Here is a 21,516-nt window from a genome sequence, read left to right as displayed (position 1 = left end):
GTGCTGACTTGGGGCAGCTTAGTGTGAGAATGGAGTTGAACAATGAGTGTAGAGATAGTGTTGGGCATCTGGTAGTAGGTATGGAAAACACAGTGAGATCCCTCAGGTCTGGTGCAGACATCCGCCTCTGCCTGCTGGACCATCCCTGTTTGGACGACTAGTAGAAAGTTCACTGTTTGTCCCAGGCACTGCTACACCAGCCTGCTACTGAAGATCTAGCTAGGCCAAAATGGAGCTGTCTGGGGCAGAGCCCAGGCTCCCTCTCCTCCCACTAATACCATCTATTCCTGCCTGCTTGACCACAGGAAGTGCTGTCGATGACATCCAGGCCCTGGGCATACACATGTCCCTCTCTGATCAAAGCTCCTACCTGCCCTCATCCATGTGCCTCTTAGGAATGGTTTTGTTTTTGCTTTTCCAGAAAGGGTTTCCCTGTGTATCTGTGGCTGTCCTGGGACTCACTCTGTAGACCAGGCTAGCTTCGAACTCAGAGATCCATTTGCCTCTGACTTCCAAGTGCTGATTAAATGGGCATGGGAGGTACCATGCTGGCATGATAAAGACAGCACAGAGACTCATCATTCCTTCTCCCCTCTGCTCTGCTGGTAAAGCCCTTCTTTCTCAACAGGAACCAAATCTTCATGAGTTAAACAAAACTGACCACCATGGGCATGTGACCTGAGCCAGCCAATCATGAGCCACATCTTCCTAGCCATAGTGGTCCCTCAAGGATGAACCTGATCCGTGGAGCCCTGACAGTGAGGCAGCCCCAGAACACACACTGCCCTGCCAGAAAGCAATGGCTCTGGGCTGGCACCACTAGATCTAAGAAAACCTCTTAGTGACGTATCCATATTTCCCATGCTGGAGGAACAGTCTGCCCAAGAATGGAGTCACACAGGCTCTCCCAAAGCCTTGCAAGGCTCACTAAGAAGGCAGGCATGCAATTGTGTGAGCTGATTCCAGTCTGGTTCTCCACTGAGGCCTATAGTATCCTATGGGTTGCTGGGCAAGGGGTGTCTTGGTGTGGGGATAAAGGTGCCGCCTTCATACAGTTTTTCCTTAGATTGTCCTGGGGACCCAGCAATAAAGCCAGTGCAGCTGGCAGAGCAGCAAAGTGCATTCCTGCCAGGAGTTTTCCCACTGTAGGTCACTCTTGTTAGCAAAACAAGAGGGCGGGAAGTGCAGAGCAGCAGGGAGTATTTGCACAGTGTGCATGAGGTCCAGGCCTCCAACTCTAGTGTTGCATTAGAAGGCTGGGAGGAGGGAGAGAGTGAAGGGAAGGGAAGGGAAGGGAGGTTAAGGTGAAGAACACAGTAGGTGAGAGAGCAGGCACCGGGCTTGTTACAGCCTGAGACCTTGAACTACATGCCTACAGGAGACACCATATCTAAAATACACAACGCAGTGCCTGGACACATCATGCACCATCAGTAAACGACTGAAAGCAAATTCTCTGACTCAGAGGTCTGGCCTGAGCCGTCAGCTTCTGTGCTGTACCGGCCCTTTGAGAGCAAAGCATTGGTCACTAGGCCATTTCCCAGCATGCATAGCTTTACCGGTATTCACCTGGGATTTTATTTGTTTGGTTTTCGTGACTTTTCTTTTTTCTCTTTCTTTTTTTCTTCCTTCTCACTGTCTTTCTTTCCTTCTTTCTTTCTTTCTTTCTTCCTTCCTTCCTTTCTTTCTTTCTTCCTTTCCTTCTTTTCCTGGAGCTCTCCTGTAATTCAAGTTGACCTTGAACTCTGTATATACCCCAAGCTGGCCTCAAACTCATGGTCCTCCTGGATCAACCTGCCTAGTGTTATGATTACAATCAAACGCCACTGGGCCGGGCTTCACAGCCCTTTTACTATTTTTAAGAAGTAAAATTTCAAAAAAACAAAGCAAGGAAGTCTATGAAAAGTTTCCTCTTCAGAGGCTGAGAAAACACCTAAGATTTCCTACTTCTCTGTTGCGTGTGTGTGTGTGTGTGTGTGTGTGTGTGTGTGTCTGTGTGTGTCTGTGTGTGGTGTGTGTTAAACATATGTGCATTCTATATGTGTGCACAAGGCTTCGTATGCTTGTGTGTGGAGGCAGGGGGTTGATGCAGTGTGCTTCCTTTGTTGCTCTCCACCTTATTTTTTAAAAAAGATTTATTTATTTATTTACCTTATGTGTGTGAGTACAATTCTTCAGATACCAGAAGAGGGCATCAGATCCCATTACAGATGGCTGTGAGCCACCATGTGGTTGCTGGGACTTGAACTCAGGATCTCTGGAAGAGCAGTCAGTGCTCTTAACCACTGAGCCCCCTCCCCTTATTTTCTGAGGCAGTAACCCAGAGGTTACTGATTGTGAACACACACTGGCCAGTGAGCTCTGAGGATCCTTCTGTTCCTGGCCTCTCAGCACCACTCGAGAGGCATGTGCTACCACGTCTGGCTTTCACATGGATTCTGGGGATTTGGACTGAGGTCCCAAGTGTAGCAAATACTTTACTGACTGACTTAGGTCCAAAGCCCTTTCCTCTTCTTGTTCACACACCGGGTTCTGTATGACCAGATAAATCCAGATTCGGTGGCCAAGCAGCTTAAACACTTTCCTCACCCGATCACAAGTGTAGGGTCACCTGAGTGGGCTAGCATTCACCTCGTGGTGTTACAAACCCAGGTCTGTGGTCCACATCACAACAATGGTTACCTGCAAACTCCAACCCCTAGGATGGGAAGAGGTGTCTTCATTCTGAGGAGGCAAATTCTAGGGCTGACAAAGCCAATGGTACAATAGTCCACGTGCCTGTCTTCCCACGACTGGCTAGCCTTGGGTCACATGTTAGTCCTGCATCTAAGGGACAAGACCTGGCACAGGAGGAGGATGCTGGGGACTAACACAAAGTGGAAGGAAGAGATGCCCAGGCGGTCGGTCGGTAGGTTGGAACTGGGCAGCCATCCCAATGTGTATGTAACTTTGCCTTGGCTGAATTTACTAGCCAAAGGTCACAGCGCCCTATTTTTGGAACAGCAGGAAAAAGCATCTGCCTCAGACTTGCAAAATGGTAACTTTCCACAAAAACAGCCCAGGCAGATCGGGAAGGCCTCAAGCTTCCTGCACCTGAACTTCGTAGGAGAGGTTACTGCCTCACGTGGTCTGGTGGTCATATTTTTAAGACAAAAGCAGCCCCAGGGGCAAAAGTCTTCCTGTCATTTTCTGGTGGGCAGGGGCAGCATCTCTGCCTTCTGGCAGAAAATAACCATTCAGGCACGCGTGCAAACAAGGCTCCTCCCTCCAGCCTCTGGCTAAAGTTGGCAGAGGAATGTTCAGAGCTCAGGGTTTGTAGCCAAACAGGGAAGCACTGGGACAGGAGAGTTTGGGGGACTGGAATATCCGTGGATAGAGTGAGAAGAGACTCCTGTCTGGAGTTCACCCCAGCTTCGTGCCCCAGGCGTACAGAGCTGATGCACAGCCTTCCTAACCCAGACACAAATACCCAGACTGCTGGAGTTTGGACATGACCCCGGATTTCTCCCATTTGACTTCAGCCTGAGTATTTAATATGTTACTACCACGCCTGTGTTAAATAGCTCTTGCCCAGAGAACATGCAGAAGAGGTTTCTGGGGATGTTTGGGAAAGAACGAAGGTTTAGTATCCACCTGCCTGAGTGCAAAATCCAGCTCTGGCCTCAGTGCGAGGGAGAACAGGCCCACAGAGGGTCAGCTATGTTTCTATGGGACCCACATACAGGTAAGAGCAGCTTAGAGAGTCCTGATGGCACGGCTGAGTCCCCTCAGGGTATGAAGAGCCTCAGGACACTCTCTGGGAAGGTGGCAGCAAATAGCAGTTGCTCTAGAGCAACACTAGGAGGTGGTGGAGGTTCCCATAAACGTCCTGCCTGTAGGACATAGCTGAGGAGTGCAGCTCAAGGGCTAAGCTCTGATCCCAGGTCTGAACTCTAATCCTCGGACTAAGTCCTCATCCCTGAGCTGAATCCTGATTTCAGTCCTAAGACCGGCTCTTCATGGTGAGCTCTGACCCCTGGGTTAAACCTATTCCCTGAGCTGATGATCCCTGATCTCAGGTTGGAGTCCTGATCCTCAGGCTGAGCCCTGATCCCTTCTCATTTCTCAGCCCTCTCAATCCTAGGAGGGCTATAAAAGGGACACCTTTTGGGAGAATGAGGACAGTTCCCTTGAATCTACTTTCAGTTCTATCCCTAGAAGCAGCTGGCCAGCACTTTAACCTGGGTACAAAAGGCTGTTCCACCTCCCCAGCTGGAGAGCAGATCCAGACACCAGTTTCCAAACGCTCCCAGTTTGAAAACAGTAGGGAGCCCCTGAGCTGCAGGCCTGCCTTGGGACCCTTGCACTAGGCACTTGCTGATTGCCTGCACACGGGATAGGAGACTCCAACTGTCCATGGCCTCAGATAACAGCACATGAGGTCACATGCCTGCACATGGGACAAACTCAAGTACATGTGTCACTCCTGAGGGCAAGTGTCTGCTCAGAATGAGTTCACGGATTGAGGCAGAAGCTAGCTGATGCCCAAAGGAACCCTGTAGGATTAAAGATCAGTCAACTCCCAGCAGGAAGTCCTCTAGTGGGTCCTGGAGGTTTAGAGCACCAAAGACCCTCTTTCCTGGCAGCTCTGGGCCTGATATTTTAGCAGCGGTGGCCCTAGGTGTCAATCCTATAGAGTGTCCACTGTATCTTCACCTTTGCCCCTTAAGCCCACAGTGTGGCTTCCTGCCATTGGTTGTTCTGTTTTTGTTTTTGTTTTTTGAGACAGGCCCTGACTGTTTTGGAACTCACTTTGTGGACCAGGCTGGCCTTGAACCACAGAGATCTACCTGCCTCTGCCTCCCAAGTGCTGAGATTAAAGGTGTGCTAGGCACTGGCTCCTGCCATCTTTTTTATTGGTCTGGGCTGTGGGCTGGGGGAGGCAGGTGGGCTCACATCTTTATGCAAGCAGCAAGGAGACGGTTCACATGCTCAGGAGATTCCAGGAAGGCCTTGAGCTTGGGTCGGGCTTTGAGACGCGCTACATAGGCAGAGAGCAGGGGGAAGTCTTTCAAGTAACCAGGGAACAGGAGCTCTAGGTTCAGAAGCAAATCCAGCAGGCGGTAGTCGGCGAAGGAGATCTAAGGGACAAGGGTGTGATAGGGCTTCAGAGGCAGGATGGGTTGAAAATCCATGGAGCAAGACACTGGATGCTTCCTGCTTCTACCTCATTAGGGAACTTGGCCTCAGTTTACCTTTCTGAGAAAGGACCTGACATGAGTAGGTTGGGAAAGGCCTGACCCAGTGCTTACCTGGTCACCAACAATGAAGGATTGGCCACCCTTGTTCTGGGCCAGAAGAGTTTCAAATGGTTTCAGGTGTCCTGGAAGCTCCTTCCAATACTGGCCCTTGTCCTCCTTCTGCGGTCAGAAATGACCCCGTTGGGGGATGTGCAGCCAGATGGACCAAAGTGATTTCCCTTTCCTGACCACCCCGTGGCACTAGCCTATGGCCCCTACATACACAGATATGGAGATAGTGCCGTGCAATGCGCCTGAACACGTCTTCCAGTCCGTCGTTCACCATGTCCACCAGTGCTGCCTCTTGCTGGTCTTTGCCGTAGAGCCCTGGGTCAGCAGGCAGGCAGCCAGCTCAGGTTCTGTAATCTTCCCTACATGCCCACTCAGACCTCAGCCTGGGCCTGTAGGGCCCTACTCTCTAACCTTGCTTTGGGGGTCTTCCCTGCCTACCTCAGCCATGCCTTACCTTCACAGGGAGGGTACCAACCCCCAGGGCCACAACCAACTGAAGCCCAGACCTGTTTTGGGGGCCACACCTGCCATCTGGATCTGCTATATTAAGGAAAGACAAAGACTCGGGCTCGTACTCCCCCTAAAACAATCTGTCTACCCGTCTACCTCCAGGTTATCACAGCATTGTGGAACTCCAGTCATCCCTCTCCTAACCAGACCCAGAGAGAGAACAGCCTGCCTCTGCCACGGTCCTGACATTCTTCAAACAGGCTGAGACCTCCTCACTGTGACTGTGGGTTTCCCAGACTCATGTATGGCCAAGTTAGAAAGACAAAGGACAGGAAGGTCTAATGGGAAGCATCTAGCCCCAGCTCACTGTCTCACATAGGAAGTCATAGCCTCTTATGGGATGTCATTAGGAAAATGATACCACTTGGAAACTCACAGCCCCTGGCTGTACGAACAACAGACAGCCCAGCAGACACACCAGTAGCCTTCTGGAACCTGGGCCCTGCACCATCCTCTAGAGTAACCCACTTGCCCTCCAGCCAGGTGGGACATTGATGGCTGCAGGTGAGGCCATTCAAAGCCCCAGGACATTTTGAGGAGCATCTGCCCGGTGTCTTTCAGGGCTGGGCTTCAGGACTCACCGAAGGAGCGGCCCAGGTGCCGTAGGATGGCATTCGATTGGTACAGAGTGAGCTTTCCATCCTGGAACTTGGGGATCTGCCCAAACAGCTGGGAGAAGACCTCTCTGTAAGGGGTGCTGAACCTGGCTGCCCCAACCCTAGACACAGCACCCTAAGGCTGTGTTCGTCCCAATCTCAGACCCACGGGGCAGGGGGAGACACTCACACAGGAAGCCTTGAATGTGCCTTGCTCCCAAACATCCAAGGTCACCACCTCCTCCTTCCAACTCTGGCCCTGGTCGGCTAGCAGCATGCGCATAACCTCACAGCGCCCTGTATTGGGGTGCAGGATGGGGATGAGGCGACAGCGAAGAGACCCACCCTCAGAGCATACTGGGAGAGTTTGGGAGACTGGAAAGCTGACAAGAGGGCTAAACTAGCTTGGGAGCCTCGAAGGGAGGAAAGAAATGTAATGGTAGAGACCACGTCCTAACATTATCTTGGCAAGTCAAGACCCAGCCCCATCGGCACAGGGAAGGAGGAAAAGTGACAGACAGTGCAGCTGCCTATGGAGGCTAAGAGGTCAGTCCTGGCCCCACCAACCACAATTGTAGTCCCGCCCCAAGTCTCGGTCTTGCCCCCAACGTGGTCTTGGCCACGCCCCTCCAGCGCCAGTGTTGAGGGGTTCCCCAGGAGTGACTATGGCTTGTGCCCTTCATCTTGAAAACGCTGAGGCCGCACCTCGGGAGGGGAAATAGATGATGGTGTAAGGTGGCACTAGGACAGAGAGACAAAAGGCAGGATTAGGGAGGACCTTGCCCAGGCTGCAGGGCCCAGGGGAAGGTAGAAGTGGGGACAGGAGGTGGGAGTGGGGGTGTTACTCTGCCCCTCCCCCCGCCCTCACCTCCGGGTTCCTACTCACTGTTGGGCAGATGCAGTGTGGTGCAAGCTCAGCAGAAACAAAGGAAGTGACCGGGGGCCTTATATTTACAACGAGGCTCCACCCCTCAGATATCCCACACTGCCCCAGAATCACGTTTTCGAGTTCAATGTACCAGGTTCCTGGCAGGCAGGGTAGATTCACCTTCATGTCTGCGGTGCTGTACCCTGCTGGAGCTTTGCAAGAGCACACATGGTAAGCCTCACACCTTAACACGCCCAAACCATGTGGTTTCTTGTGTCCTCAGGGGTTTGGACAGTGGCTTACAAGCATGAAGTTCTCCAGCCAACAGCACATGGTATAATAATAAATGCTCCTTGTAAAAATAAGGCAATACAGAGAGTCGGTGGTTAGAGGCAGAAGCAAGAGGATCTCTGAGTTCAGCCCAGTCTAGTCTGAGAGTTCCAGGGACAGCCAGCACTCAAAATACAAAGAGAGGCAGCCCATTCAAATTCAAGGCCAGTCTGGTCTACACCAAGATCACCAAGCCAGCCAGAGCTATATAGCAAGTACCTGTCTTTTCAAGAAAAGAATAAAGGGATTTTAACTAATGAACCATTCCCTCCTGTCTTGGTGACACTGTAACAGGAAACTCTTAGGGAAGAGTTAAGGCTTACATGTATCAATCCTCAAGACTAGCACTGTTCCTGTCTCATAGAAACAGAAACTGAAACATAGAAATGAAGTGACATGCCCAAGGCCACACAGCTAGTAAACAGGATTTAAACTGGCTTGATCGGGTCAGTTCCCTGGGAAACTCACTTTATCGGTCGGTCTGTCTATCTATCTATCTATCTATCTATCTATCTATCTATCTATCTATCTATCTATCGAGACTGTTTCTCTGACCTCTGTGTAGCCATGGCTGACCTGGAAATTGCTCTATAGACCAGGCCAGTCTCAAAACTCACAGAAATCCACCTGTCTCTGTCTCCTGAGTGCTGGGATTTAAGGAGTGTGCCACCACTGCCAGGCTGGGAACCTCACTTTTTAAACCCCCCCCCATACCTTCTTGTTGAAGAGAAACAGAATATGTCACCTCACAATATACTTCTGTAACATAAACTGCCCCACTGGAGCACAGGGTGGCAGTGCAGACCTGGACTCTTGGTGCTGTGAGCTCCAAGGAGGAAGGTGCTGAGGGACTGCAGAGGCGCTCAGTGGCTAAGAGCATGCACTGCTCTCGCAGAGGATCTGCATTCAGATCCCAGCAGCCACACCAGGCAGCACACAGTGCCAGCTCCAGGGAGTCCAAGTCCTCTGGCTTCCGAGGGCACCTGCACTTACAGGCACATCCCCTCCACACATAAGTAAAAAGAAAATAAATGTTAGCAGACAATGAAATAAATCAGACCCAGTGAGAAAGCTCAGGGAATTCCCACCAAGCCTGATGACATGAGCTCAATTCCTGAAACCCACAGTGAAAGGAGAAAGCAGACTCCCAAGGGTGCTCCTCTGATCCCTCCAACCACTGTGGCACGCACGCACGCACACACGATAGTAATAAAATAAAAAATAAATAAAATTACCGCAAAACTGAGGCAGTTGAGAACAGCTAAGGTGTTAATAAGTGAAGGTGGTGATAAGAATTTCTTCATATCCCTCCCTCCATCTCTCCTTTTCTGCTTAAAATGTGTGTGTGTGTGTGTGTGTGTGTGTGTGTGTGTGTGTGTGTGTGAGATTGGTGTATATGTGTGTGTGTGATGGGTGTATGTGTACGTGGTGTGTGTGTGTGTGTGTGTGAGATTGGTGTATATGTGTGTGTGTGATGGGTGTATGTGTATGTGGTGTGTGTGTGTGTGTGTGTATGTGTGTGTGTGTGTGTGTTGTGTCTGACTGTGAGTGTTGTTTCTCACTGCCATCCACCTTTCTGAACAGGACAACAGGTCCCACACTGGGCTGGAACTCATCTAGCAGGGAAGGCTGGGGGGGCCAGTGAGCCCCAAAGACTGGCCATCTTTTCTCCATTACATGTTCAGCCTTTTGTGTTGTTTGTTTTAATGTGGGTCATGGGAGTTCAAGTCAGGTCTTTGTGTTTGCAAGGCAAGCAGCTCACAGTCTGAGCCATCTCCCAAGCCTGGGAGGCCAATCCTCCTGGCACACCCAGGACTCCAGCCAGTCCCCACTAGGGTCCCTCGATGGAGCAGAGCTCTCTGTGGGTCAGAGCTACAAAGAAAGTGGAGATGCAGAACCATCCACCTGAACTTGGGGGCACCAAGATTACCCCAATCAGGAGAACCCTAATAAGCAAGGCTCATGGCAGGGAAGCACTTCCCCTCCCTTGAGCCTGCAGCTCTGTGGGGCTGGGAGGAGTGGAGGAGGTGGCGCCAGAGTTGGGCTCTCATCCCTGGCTCACAGCTGGGGGAACATCTGCCCAGCACAGAGCCGCTTACTAAGCTTTCATAGAAACGATCTCATTTCATCCCCCAAGCATCCCTGGGAAGAAGTCATAGAGGAAGGGAGAGGTGTGTTGCCATTATGCTGATGGGACACGGTATCTCAGACATTCCCTCCTTAGGTAGAAGCATCGCAGACTTGGGAAAGCAGACGCTATACTTTGAATAGGTGACCCCCAAAGGTCTATGTATTAAAGACTTGGTTATCGGACTGTGGAACTGTTAGCACAGTGGTTTGCTACCTGTGGGTCACAACCCTTTGGGAGACAGGGGGATCGAACAACCATTTCACAGGGGTTGCACATCAGATATCCTGCATATCGGATATTTACATTCAATTCATAGCCGTAGTAAAGTTACAGTTATGACGTAGCATGAAAATAATTTTATAGTTGGGTGTCACTGCAGCATGAGGAACTGTATTAGAGGTCAGAGGATTAGGAAGGTTGAGAACCAATGACTGTGTTAGGAGAAGGTGGAACTTGTGTGTGCGTGTGTGTGCGTGTGCGTGTGTGTGTGTGTGTGTGTGTGTGCGCGCGTTTGCACATCAGAAGTCAAGGTCAAAGGGTGCCTTTGTCTATCACCCTGCACCTTACTTTTTTGAGACATGATCTCTCGAGGGGCTCTCAGTTCGGCTCTGTGGGCCGGCCAATGAGCCCAGGAATTCTCCACCCCTACCCTTCTTTCCCCCCAGCACTCTGGTAACAAGACTTGCTGCTGTGCCCAGCTTTTATGTGGGTGATGGGAATCTGAATTTAGGTTCTTGTGCCTGTGTGGTAGGACTTCACCAACTAAGCCATTTCCCCAGTAGAGGAAGTTAGGTTGCCGGTTGCATGCTCTGAAGAGAATGTAGAGAAAGTCAGCCCCTCTCTTTCTGTCTGGGAAGTGAACAGTTTTGTCTACAAATGCTCCCACCACGACGGGCTCCTTCAGCACAGGACACCAAGACCACAGTCTGAGCCTCTGAGCTCTGAGCCAAAGCAAACCCTTCACTTCCTACACTGCTGACTTCAGAAATTATGGTCAAGAACAACTACCGGTAAGTTAATTGAAGATTGATTGATTGATGAAAGAAAGACTACCTGACATAGATCTTTCTCTTTTTTAAAAAAAGATTTATTTATTTATTATATATAAGTACACTGTAGCTGTCTTCAGACACACCAGAAGAAGGCATCAGATCTCATCACAGATGGTTGTGAGCCACCATGTGGTTGCTGGGATTTGAACCCAGGACCTCTGGAAGAGCAGTCAGTGCTCTTAACCGCTGAGCCATCTCTCCAGCCCATAGCCCATAGGAGATCTTTCTGTGGCCATGTGGGCTATCCCTCTTCACAGAGCTCCCGGTGGCTGCCTGAAGATGAAGTTCTTCAGTTCTAACACCCCAGAAGCAGATCCTTGACAGTTCAATGGGCCAAGCAGCTTCCTCTGTTTACGCCCACCTTGAGACTGTCTGTCTATCCACACCTATTTTTAGGGCAATTTAAAGATATAAAGTGCCTTGGTTTGTGTAAGGTTCACCCTAGTACAATGGATATTCCCTCGGCTTTTCTTCCTTTCTTTTCTTTTTTTAACTGTGTAGGTGGTTGGTCTGCAAGTACAGCATGGGCATACACTGCCTGCAGAATCCAGAAAGACATCAGACCCCCTGAAACTGGAGTTACAGACAGTTGCAAGCTGTCATGTGGGTGCTGGGAATCAAACCAGGGTCCTATAGAAGAGCATCCAGAGCTCTTAACCACTGAGCCATTTCTCCAGCCTTGTTCTGTGGGTTTTAATATATTCAGCACTGAGCAACTGTCACCGCTGTCCAAGTCCAGAACACTGTCATTAAGCCCCCAAAGAAGCCCTGAGCCCGTCAGCAGTGACTCCTCATCATGGGGTCTTAGGGTTTCCGTTGCTGGGAAGAGACTGTTGTGAAATAAAGTAGTGGTGGGGTAAGAGAGTACCTGGCAGGCCCTGCCAAGGTGTCCCCCTGAGAAACCACACCATGTGACAGACCTGATGTAAGGGAAGTTTATTGCAGGGGAAGGGGAGTGAAGACTTGGAGAAGGAGTAGAAAGAGAACAGAGAAGGACAGAAAGAGAGGAAGAGAGGAAGAAAGGCTGGCCAGGAACATGTGGGAAGAGGGGGAGGGAGAGGGAGAGAGAGAGGAAGGGAGGAAGAGGAAGAAGGAGGAGAAGGAGAAGGAAAGAAGAGGAGGAAGAGGAAGGAAAAGAAGAAGAGCTGAGGGAGCAAGCGGACTTCTTTTTTTTTTTTTTTTTTCTTTTTTCAGAGCTGGGGACCAACCTAGGCCTTGCGCTTTGCTAGGGCAAGCGCTCTACCACTGAGCTAAATCCCCAACCCCAAGCAGTCTTCTTAACGCTGCCAGGCCACCCACAACTGGTGGCAGCACAGGTAGTAATGGTGGCAGGTGATAGACACACACACACACACACACACACACACACACACACACACATAGACATACACACACATACATACACATACACATATACACACACACACATATGAGGCAGAAAATAAAGTTAAATAGGTTAGGAAAAAACCTTTTTCTTGAGTGTATATTTGAAACCTTTAGGCCCATGGACTTGGTAGTTGGGGGAGGGGAGTCCCCAAACTGTGGAACTGGGGGAGGAAGCCCGGCTTCTGGAATAGGCAACAGGTGGGAAACTGGGGCTGTTGACTGTCAGGGGTACTTATCCAGATGGAGTCCATTTGACCCATGAGAGGTGGATCCAAGTGGGTTTCCTGAAATTTACTACACTCTATTTAGGTTTTCAAAAGGAGATAAAATTTTGGCTCATTAAATTGTTTGTATTAAAATCCATATTGTAGAAAAAGGTAGTAGATATCATCTTTGTGTCATAGTAGAGGCTTGGTAACAATTTTTTGTTAAAACTATGAGACTCCTTAAGGTGACCTCAGGGAAGAGAAACCTTCTGTAGAGCAGAAGGGGCAAGTGGGGCTTTTCCTTCTATCTGGAAGACTAGATGCACATAAATTTAGCATAACAATAAACATGTTAAGTCTCTAGTTAAAAGATAAAGGAAACAAAATCTTAAACTTGTGACTATGATAATTGGTTGTATAGTGGAATGTTTTACCAGAACTAGGGTAATAATTGACCAGAACTCCATTGATCGATGTTAGAACTCTGAACTTTTAAAGTTTAAATTACAGCTGAAACCTGTTTACCTTTTACCTGTTACCTGTGAGCAAGGCAAACCTATCACTTTTTAAACAAGAGGTCTGGCACCTTGACTAGCTAGTGAATTAACTAATGAGCTACCACCGTGGTGGATCACCATGGGCTGAGAAGCCATTGCCTGTTCTCAAGTTATCAAGCTACAGTCAGCTTAGTCAACAATGTAATCAGAGATCTGAAAGGATAACTTTTAATGTAGAGGCCATGTATTGATTAAAACAGCAGAGATTAGTCCATAGTCCGCTGCCTAGATAGTGCGCCCAGGTTCGTGTGGTCTCTGCGGCCTTGCAGGCAGCGGAAGTCTGACCATTAAGCCCAGCAGATGAGGCTTTTTTCTGTGGAGGGGGAACATGGGAGAGATGATTTCACCCTGACTTAAGACACATTTTCAGAGCTCGCAGGAAGGCAAAACAGCATAAAATAGCAGTGGAACAGATGAAATTATTTCAAAATTATCCATACTTAAACAACATCCAAATCCCTACTACATTAGATCTAGTGGAAAGAAAACCAAGAGGTGGATTTAACCAAGGTGGCTGGTGGCAGGAGAAAGAAACAGAATCCGTTCACGCAAGCACGCAGTGGCCAAATACCAGCAAAGACACAAGTGGTTAGACACACATTCTAAACTAGCCCTTGTTGGGCTGGGGATTTAGCTCAGCAGTAGAGCGCTTACCTAGGAAGCGCAAGGCCCTGGGTTCGGTCCCCAGCTCCGGAAAACTAGCCCTTGTTAATCAGAATTACCTTTATGATCTTGAAATTTCATCATCATATAAGAAACATTTTAAATCAGGGTTGAATCACATACACAGTGTGTTGTAAAAATATAACTTTGATTTTTATCATCACATAAAAATCCACACCAATTTAAAATATGAGACTTGTTGCTTTCTTAGTCTAAAAGATGACAAAATAATAAACTGTTCATTACGGCTGATCAGTTTTAGAATTGTTGCTTCATGCAATGTGGTCTTCTTAAGATGGTAAAGTCACATGATTACTAATATCTAAAACATTTTTCCTCGTAGGTATCAATTTTTGTAATTTTTTTTCCTTAAATGAGAGTTGCATCCAAATTATATGGATATATACATAGAGTTAAATCCAAGTTACATACACATAGGGTTGAATTTGAGTTACATACAAATATATATGTCCTAAACAAGAGCTGAATAAAGCCAAATATTACTGTAGGTTATATAGATTTTAATCCATAGTCAATGAGCAACTTATAAATCCTTAGATGACAGTTTACAGCATAACCTTAAGATAAAAAAATTTGAGAGCAAAATGTAAAGAAATCAGAGATAAAATCTTTTCAAGATTGGGAAAGTAGAATTTTAATGTAGGACAGAGCAAATGCGTATAAGATATTTGAGATCACTTGTCTGTGTCAGTGAGAATCTGGAAATAGTAATAAAACCTGAGTCTACGGGGTTGGGGATTTAGCTCAGTGGTAGAGCGCTTGCCTAGGAAGCGCAAGGCCACGAAGAGAGACAGCCTTCCTAGTGCAGACCAGCTGCAGGAGTGGGGAGGCGTGTGCAGGTCCACATGGGCAGGCCGAGGGCTGGGCCATGTAGAGGGAGAGGATTTTACCTGGAATTTGGAATAAAATTTACAGGCAAATGATAACTCTCGGGAGTCCTTTAACTGAGACCAGGCATGAAGAAATGGGGTTTAGAGAAAAGAGAAATAGAGAACCCCTTCCCATTTCCCCAGTCACTCGTAGTATTTGTAGAAATATGATTGGAAAGACATTTAGGACCAGTGTAGAGGCTGGAGGTTTTCTAAGAGGCATCCCAAGAGGGAATGAGAGGATCATTCCTGTGGATGAGAAAGGGAAGTGGAATATCACTGCAGCCTGTAGTCGTGGGCATCCTCAGACTCAGAGAGGAAGAACGAAGACCAGACCATTCGGAGGGTCGTCACCACAACTCAATGGGGGTCAGTGGCTTAGCCCGGCTAAACCAGAGGAGAGACTCATTGCCTGGTACCAGGGGTTTTGAGGAAGCCAGAAGGTGAGAAGGAGAACCGAGCTCTTGTAGAGGGTCTCATCCACAAAATGGTTTGAGGAAGAACAGAGGAGGGCACAATAGCCCGGTTAGGCCTGCGGAAACGGCAGGGTTGCAGCTCCGAGGACAGGACAGTCTGTGAGTTCCTCAGGCTCTGGGAGAAGTTAAAAAGACCAACAGGGAAACTTACGTAAGTGTCATTGGTGGATGCGGTGATGAGGGATAGGTGAGTATAGTCGCTGCAGGTGGTGGCAGGTTGGATATAGGGTCCTGGAGTGTGACATAGACCCACGAGAAGCAAACACAGGAAGAGCCTCCGGAGTCTTTTGGTGCCAGTGTTACGAAATAAGATGTGGTGGGGGGAGGGGGAGGGGGGGGAGGTGTGAGGAAGCACCTGGCAGGCTTGTGCCAATATATCCCCCTGAGAAATCACACCACATGACAAATCTGCTAAAGGGGAATTTCATTGTTTAGTGTAGGAAAAGGGGGAGGAGGACTTGGTGAAGTGGTAGAAAGGGAGACAGAGGAGGGCAGAAAAAGAGAAAGAGCAGAAGAGGCTGGCCAGGGAGGGAAGAAGGAAGAGAAGAAGGGAGGGAGGAAGAGGAGGAGGAAGAAGAGGAAGAAGAAGAGGAGGAGAGGAAAAAGAAGGAGGAGGGGGAGGAGGAGGAGGAGGAAAAGAAGAAGAAGAAGAAGAAGAAGAAGAAGAAGAAGAAGAAAAGAAGAAGAAGAAGAAGAAGAAGAAGAAGAAGAAGAAGAAGAAGAAGAAGAAGAAGAAGAAGAAGAAGAAGAAGAAGAAGAAGAAGAAGAAGGGTTGAGATAGCAAGCAGTCTTCTTATACACCGCCTGATACACTGTTACTAGGTCACTGGGAGGAGTCTAGCAGAATTGTCTGTAAGCCAACAGAGACACCATGACCAAGGCTACTCTTATAAAAGAAAACATTTAACTGGGGGAGATACAGTTCAGAGGTCTAGTCCATTACCATCATGGCAGGGTGCACCATACAGGCAGGAATGGTGCTGGAGAAGGAGCCGAGAGCTCTACATCTTTATCCACAAACAGCAGAACAAGACTGTGTGTCACACTAGCTTGACAAGGGGAGACTTTAAAAGCAGCCATGACAGTGACACGTTTCCCCCAACAAGGCCACACTTTCTAATAGTGCCAGTACCTATGGGCCAAGCGTTCAAACACAGGAGTCTATGGGGACCATTCCATTCAAACCACAACACCAGGGCACCAAGGATTTTCGTCTCTGCCGAGTCATATGAATAGACTCACACAGTATTTGTTTTTCTGGCTCCTTTCACTTAGCATGATCTTTTCCAAAATTCATCCGTGTTGGGGCATGTCTTAATACTTTATAACTCTGTTTTGTTTTTTGAGACAGGGTTTCCCTATGTAGCCTTGGCTGTCCTGGAACTTACTTGGTAGACCAGGCTGGCCCTGAACTCATAGAGATTACCCAGTTTCTGCTTAAAGGCATTAAAGGCATGAGCCGCCACCACCTGGCTATTTTACAGCTTTTTTAATTATTTATTGATTTTAATTTTATGTACATTGTCTTTTTGCCTGAATGTATGTCTGTTTGAGGGTGTCAGATCTTGGAGTTACAGACAGTTGGGAGCCGCCATGTGGGTGCCACCAGGACCTCTGGAAGAGCAGTCAGTGCTCTTAACCACTGATCCATCTCTCCAGTCCCCTACTTTATAACTTTTTTATGGCTGAAAAATACTCCATTGTATGGCGCTGGAGAGGTAGATCAGTTGGTAGTGTTTTCCTACCGCACACAAAGCTGGCCTGTATTCAGTGCCCAGCACCTTATAAACCAGCCATGATGGCTCCTGCCTGTAATCCTAGCATGCGGCAGTTGGATAGGAGGTTCAGAAGTTCAAGGTCATCCTCAACCACGTAGAGAATTCAAAGGCACCTGGACCACACGAAACTCTGCTTCAATAAAGAAGCCACGTGTGGTTTTTGCCATTGGGCATGACTTTCTTCCTTTTTTTTTTTTTTTGAGGTAGGGTCTCCTTTTGTAACTGAAGCCCGCCCTCCTCACCAGTGCTGGAATCACAGTTGTGCGCCACCGTGCCAGCCTAGATTCTGGACTTGCTCGCTGTCCGCTGATGAATCTTTGGGTTGTTTAACCCTAGCTGCTACAAATAATGACTCTAGGTTTATGGGAAATTATGGGGGTTTGTTGTTGGTTGGTTGGTTTTGAGACAGGGTTTCTCTGTGTAGCCCTGGTTGTCCTGTAACTCACTCTAGACCAGGCTGGCCTCCAACTCACAGGGATCTGCCTGCCTCTGCCTCTTAAATGCTGGGGTTAAAGGCCTGTGACACCACCTGGCACTCTTTTTTCTTGAGTACAGATCTAGATTTCAACTTTGGGCTTTCGGGGTCATGTGACCACTTGTTCTAAAGGACACTGGACTCACTTGGACAGTGGTCACGCCATTGAGAACTGCACCATCAAGCTAGAGCACTCCCACTTCCCCAGGCCTCGCTCACTTTGGCCTGTGTGTGGTGCTTCTCAGGTCAGGCTCAGCCCATGGGGGACAATGTGAAGACTCTAGGAGCGTGGGGGTGGGGCCAAAACTTGGTTTTGAGAGAATAAAAGTTGCTTCTATAATAACATTTTACCTGTCTTGACTGTAGGTGACTCTGAGGTCAGGAGCCACAGGCCTCAGGTGATTTAAAGTCCGATTGTTAAAGAGTAGGGGTTAAGTAAAGGATTAGTTGCTAGGGCTCCTTTCTCACTTGGAAGCCTTGCCTCTCACTGGCCAGGAGGAGGGAGGCTTGGAGCAATTAACTTTTATTGAACCAGGAGAAGAAAGTCACTCCCACAGAAAGAAAAACTTTCACACAAGCAAATATGCATAGAAACATTCTTACATTCATACAGACATCCATACATATGTGCACCTTTTTGTTGGGCCCAACAATCTGTCCCATCAACTTAAATACTTACACATACACATCTACACTTACCGTCAAGTATATATATGTAAGTAAGTATACACACACACACACACACACACACACACACACACACACACACACACGTCAGAACAAAAGCCCAAGCACCAGTGTAGAAAGAACTCACTCATTCTGGATGAAAAATAAGCTCCGACCTTCATTGCATAGAGAAAGAAAAAGCTCCTATCTTCCTATTGCTAAATGAAAGAAAGAAGCCGAGTCTGTTAGAAAAGAGCCCCGTCCTTGGTCCTTGTGGGTAAGAAGCCTGTTCTATCCTGTCCTGGTAAGAAGCCTGCTGCTGCTGTGTGCTCCTGCCCTGTTCTGTGCTCCACCTGACTTTGCCTCTCTCCTCAGCAACCCAGCTCTGTTGTACTCCGCTGTCTCTCTTCTCTTTCTCCCCAGCTCTATTTTGCTATCTCTTCTGTTTCTATTTCCCTTCTACTCTGCTTCTCGTCTGTTCTCCTCCTGCCTACTTAATGTTTTTAGGAGAATAGATCGCATGGTATTCCGAGTCTCTGTTTTCAGAAGTTCACAAAAATGCAAGCATAAATTCAAATTATAAATGAATAGGGAGTTACAGCAGCGGTGTCACATGCGTTTCCATTAAGGCTGGCTATCTAAGTAAACATTCATATCTGTCTCTAGCCCCACAGGTTCATTGAGAATCTAAGACTATCAATCTAAGTTAGCACGTTTCTGTCAAGAGGCTTATCATCTGCCTCGTGTCTCATTAGTACTGAAGTTTTGTATAGATAAATCCAGTCAATATTTTATCTTCTGTCCTTGCACCTACAGTAAATGATTCATTCTCAGTTTATGGCCTTCAGTTATCGGATAATAGTTTACAGCCTAAAGATCGTTATCCTTAATCCTAAATCTGTTACACGCCTACTTTCTATCTTCGTGCAATTAAATTATGACATATGAAGGCTTGCAGAGTCCCAATTGCAGTTTTCATATTACAGAGGGCCCAAAATTATCTGTATAATTCTAGGAATTCTATAGGATCACTATTAGGAATTAAGAAGCCATCTATTTGTCTGCATAGCATCACCACAAGACAGTAGTACATCTTTGTTGATCTGCAGAAAATCTGCCTGAGGGGTGGACTAATGCCCAGGAATTGTTTTGTGAGTTTAATAATGGCAGAAAAGGCATATCACTAGCAAAAATCAATCCTGAGACGAAGTCTCTCGGGTCTTACCTCCAAGAGTTCATCCATCTCAGACCGTGCCAAAAATAAAATAAAACAAAAACAAACAACAGGTAACCACTTCAGGAAAGTCATCCACTAACCTTAGCCTCTCCTTGAAGACTTCTGACAGAGATGACATTATCTTTGTCATCAGAGGTGTTGCATTTGAAAGTCAGGGAATGACAGACATATCTTTAGTCATGTGTTGATTAGTGTCAATAAATGATTAGGGAATACCTTTGTAGCTATGGTTTCCACCCTAAGTCATGCTTTATAAACAATATAACCCTGACTAGAAAGATGGCAAAATTGGTAAAGTGCTTGTGGTGTAAGGACGAGGACCAGAGTTTGACCTCCAGAACTGAGGTAAAAGATGCTGGTCATGTTGGCATGTAACCTTAATCCCAGCGCAAGGCAGAGACATCGGGTCCCTTGGGGTGTGTTAGCTATTCTTGGTGAGTTGCAGACCAGTGAGTTATCCTGTCTCAACAAAAGACATTTATATAAACATCACACACACATGCACACACAAAAGCCATGTTGTTGATCTGCAGAGAATCTGCTCAATGGGGTGGGCTGATGTCACCTGGAGAGGCTAAGGCTAGCGGGTGACCTTCCTGAAATGGCCTTCTGCTCGGTGTCATATTGTAATACTAGGTATGGGCTCCCAAGGTCTGGTTGCCCCCAGAGACAAGGAGATACTCATATACCAAGTGATGGTATGTAACCTTGTCCCCCAAGCTATCCCTGATTGGTCAGTGAAGATGCCCCAGCCTGTAGCTGGGCAGAAGAGAGGTAAGTAGGTGGGCTTTGGTTCCCAGGAGTGGGATGTGAAGCAGAGACCACAAGGGAGAGAGAGAAAGGTGCCATGGAGTTAAGGGATCAGGAGAACAAACAGATCACGAGGGCCTGTCAGAGTGAGAGCAGCCCAGGTGACAAGTGATATCTTGGGGTTATTTAACAGGGAAGTAGACAAAATAGCGTAGAGGGTTAATATCTGCCCAGTTCTAGTGCTGTCTAAACTTATTATAAATATAAAAGTTTTGTGTCTTTTATCTGGGAACTGAATGATCTAAGGTGGGATAGAAACCCCAATTAAGTAGTTTTATTTATTACAACGGAGACTATAACTCAGGCATTGGGGCTCATGCCTGCACGTTCAGCACTGAAAAGGCCAAAGCAAGAGGGTTGCCATGAATTTGAGGCATCTTTACTGACCAATCTGGGTTACACAGTGAGTTCTAGGCCAGCTTAGGCTACAGAGTGCGACCATATCCAAAAAGGGGGTGGGGGTATAAGATTCTGCACCTGTGACTGAAGAGATGGCTCAGCAGGCAAGGGCACCGGCCACGCCTCTAGAGGACTCGGGTTCAATTCCTAACATCCTTATGGCAGCTCACAATTGTCTGTAATATTCATGCATGGGCTGGAGAGATGGCTCAGCCGTTAAAGGCTAGGCTCACAACCAAAAATGTAATATGCATGCAGGCAAAATACCTATACACAAAATAAAATAAAATAAATATTTTTAAAATATTCCTGCACCTGCCCTCTCCCTACCTCCATCCATTTGTCTTTCCTTCTATTCAGTCATTTATCCATCCAACAAATACTCAACCATTAGTGCAGTTGGAATATTTTAATAAAACCTGGCACAAGCCACCTCAATGGCTATGTTTCTGAATGAGACACACATACACACACACACACACACACACACACACACACACACACACACACGCACACCCTTTCTAGACTGAGCTGGGTAATTGCCTGCCCTCCATGCTGTTAGAATCTACCTCCTATCAATAACTCCGAGTTACTACTTACTAATGTCTATATCCCATCTTGGCTGCTCTTAACTCCAATTGGTCAGCCCCCTGGACCACGTTCTCTTGGCACAGAGCCCAGGGTGCTCTCCTTGCTTCTCTACCCATGGCAGCTCTTGTCTCTCTCCTACACACTTTTCTAAGGCGTGGTGGCTCTCTCCCCCTTGCTCCTTCCTCATGGTCCCAAGCCCAGGAAACCTAAATCCCATTTATGTCTTTTCTTTCCAACTATTGGCTGCCGGCATTTTATTTACCAATCAGCACTAACTGGGGGCAGGGTCGCTCACTGTCTTACTTGCAGACTCTTTTGTCTTTGGGGCAAACAGTTTTGGGGGACCCATACTAACATTAGAATGCAAGCATTATGTGCACCCACTACACATCAGTCCACCAAAGCGCCCACATACTAATCTACCCACCCAATTAACCTTCACCAGCTTAGTCATCCATCTTTTCATTAACCCTTCCAATATCTCTCTAAGCAATCCATCTATCCACTTACCAACATTTGGCTAGACCAGATAGTCTACTTACCCATTCATCTATCCATGCTATTCAATTTCCCCTCCACCAACCCAACCATCCATCCATTAACC

At 47.6% G+C, this 21,516-nt stretch overlaps 1 protein-coding gene across 3 annotated transcripts; it reads right to left on the bottom strand.

Annotated features, from left to right (window-relative positions):
* Positions 1-4,874: 4,874 nt before the first annotated feature.
* On the bottom strand, positions 4,875-7,430 carry LOC116893601 (glutathione S-transferase P 2-like). Of its 3 annotated transcripts, XM_032895306.1 has the most exons (7): positions 7,284-7,318; positions 7,103-7,138; positions 6,588-6,694; positions 6,383-6,470; positions 5,503-5,606; positions 5,292-5,399; positions 4,875-5,120 (listed from the first exon to the last, which is right to left on the bottom strand). In XM_032895306.1, coding segments are annotated over exons 1-7 (633 nt in total). In that variant the 5' UTR covers positions 7,285-7,318; the 3' UTR covers positions 4,875-4,931. The 3 variants fall into 3 exon arrangements, with proteins under 3 accessions (XP_032751197.1, XP_032751198.1, XP_032751200.1); XM_032895307.1 differs by lacking the exon at positions 5,292-5,399 and having other exon boundaries at positions 7,284-7,430; XM_032895309.1 differs by lacking the exon at positions 7,284-7,318 and having other exon boundaries at positions 5,292-5,396; positions 7,103-7,133.
* Between the last annotated feature and the right edge of the window lie 14,086 nt (positions 7,431-21,516).

The sequence above is a fragment of the Rattus rattus genome, chromosome 2, assembly GCF_011064425.1.
Source record: "Rattus rattus isolate New Zealand chromosome 2, Rrattus_CSIRO_v1, whole genome shotgun sequence".
Classification (NCBI taxonomy): Eukaryota; Metazoa; Chordata; class Mammalia; order Rodentia; family Muridae; genus Rattus; species Rattus rattus.
This window is presented reverse-complemented; position numbering and strand designations above follow the sequence as displayed.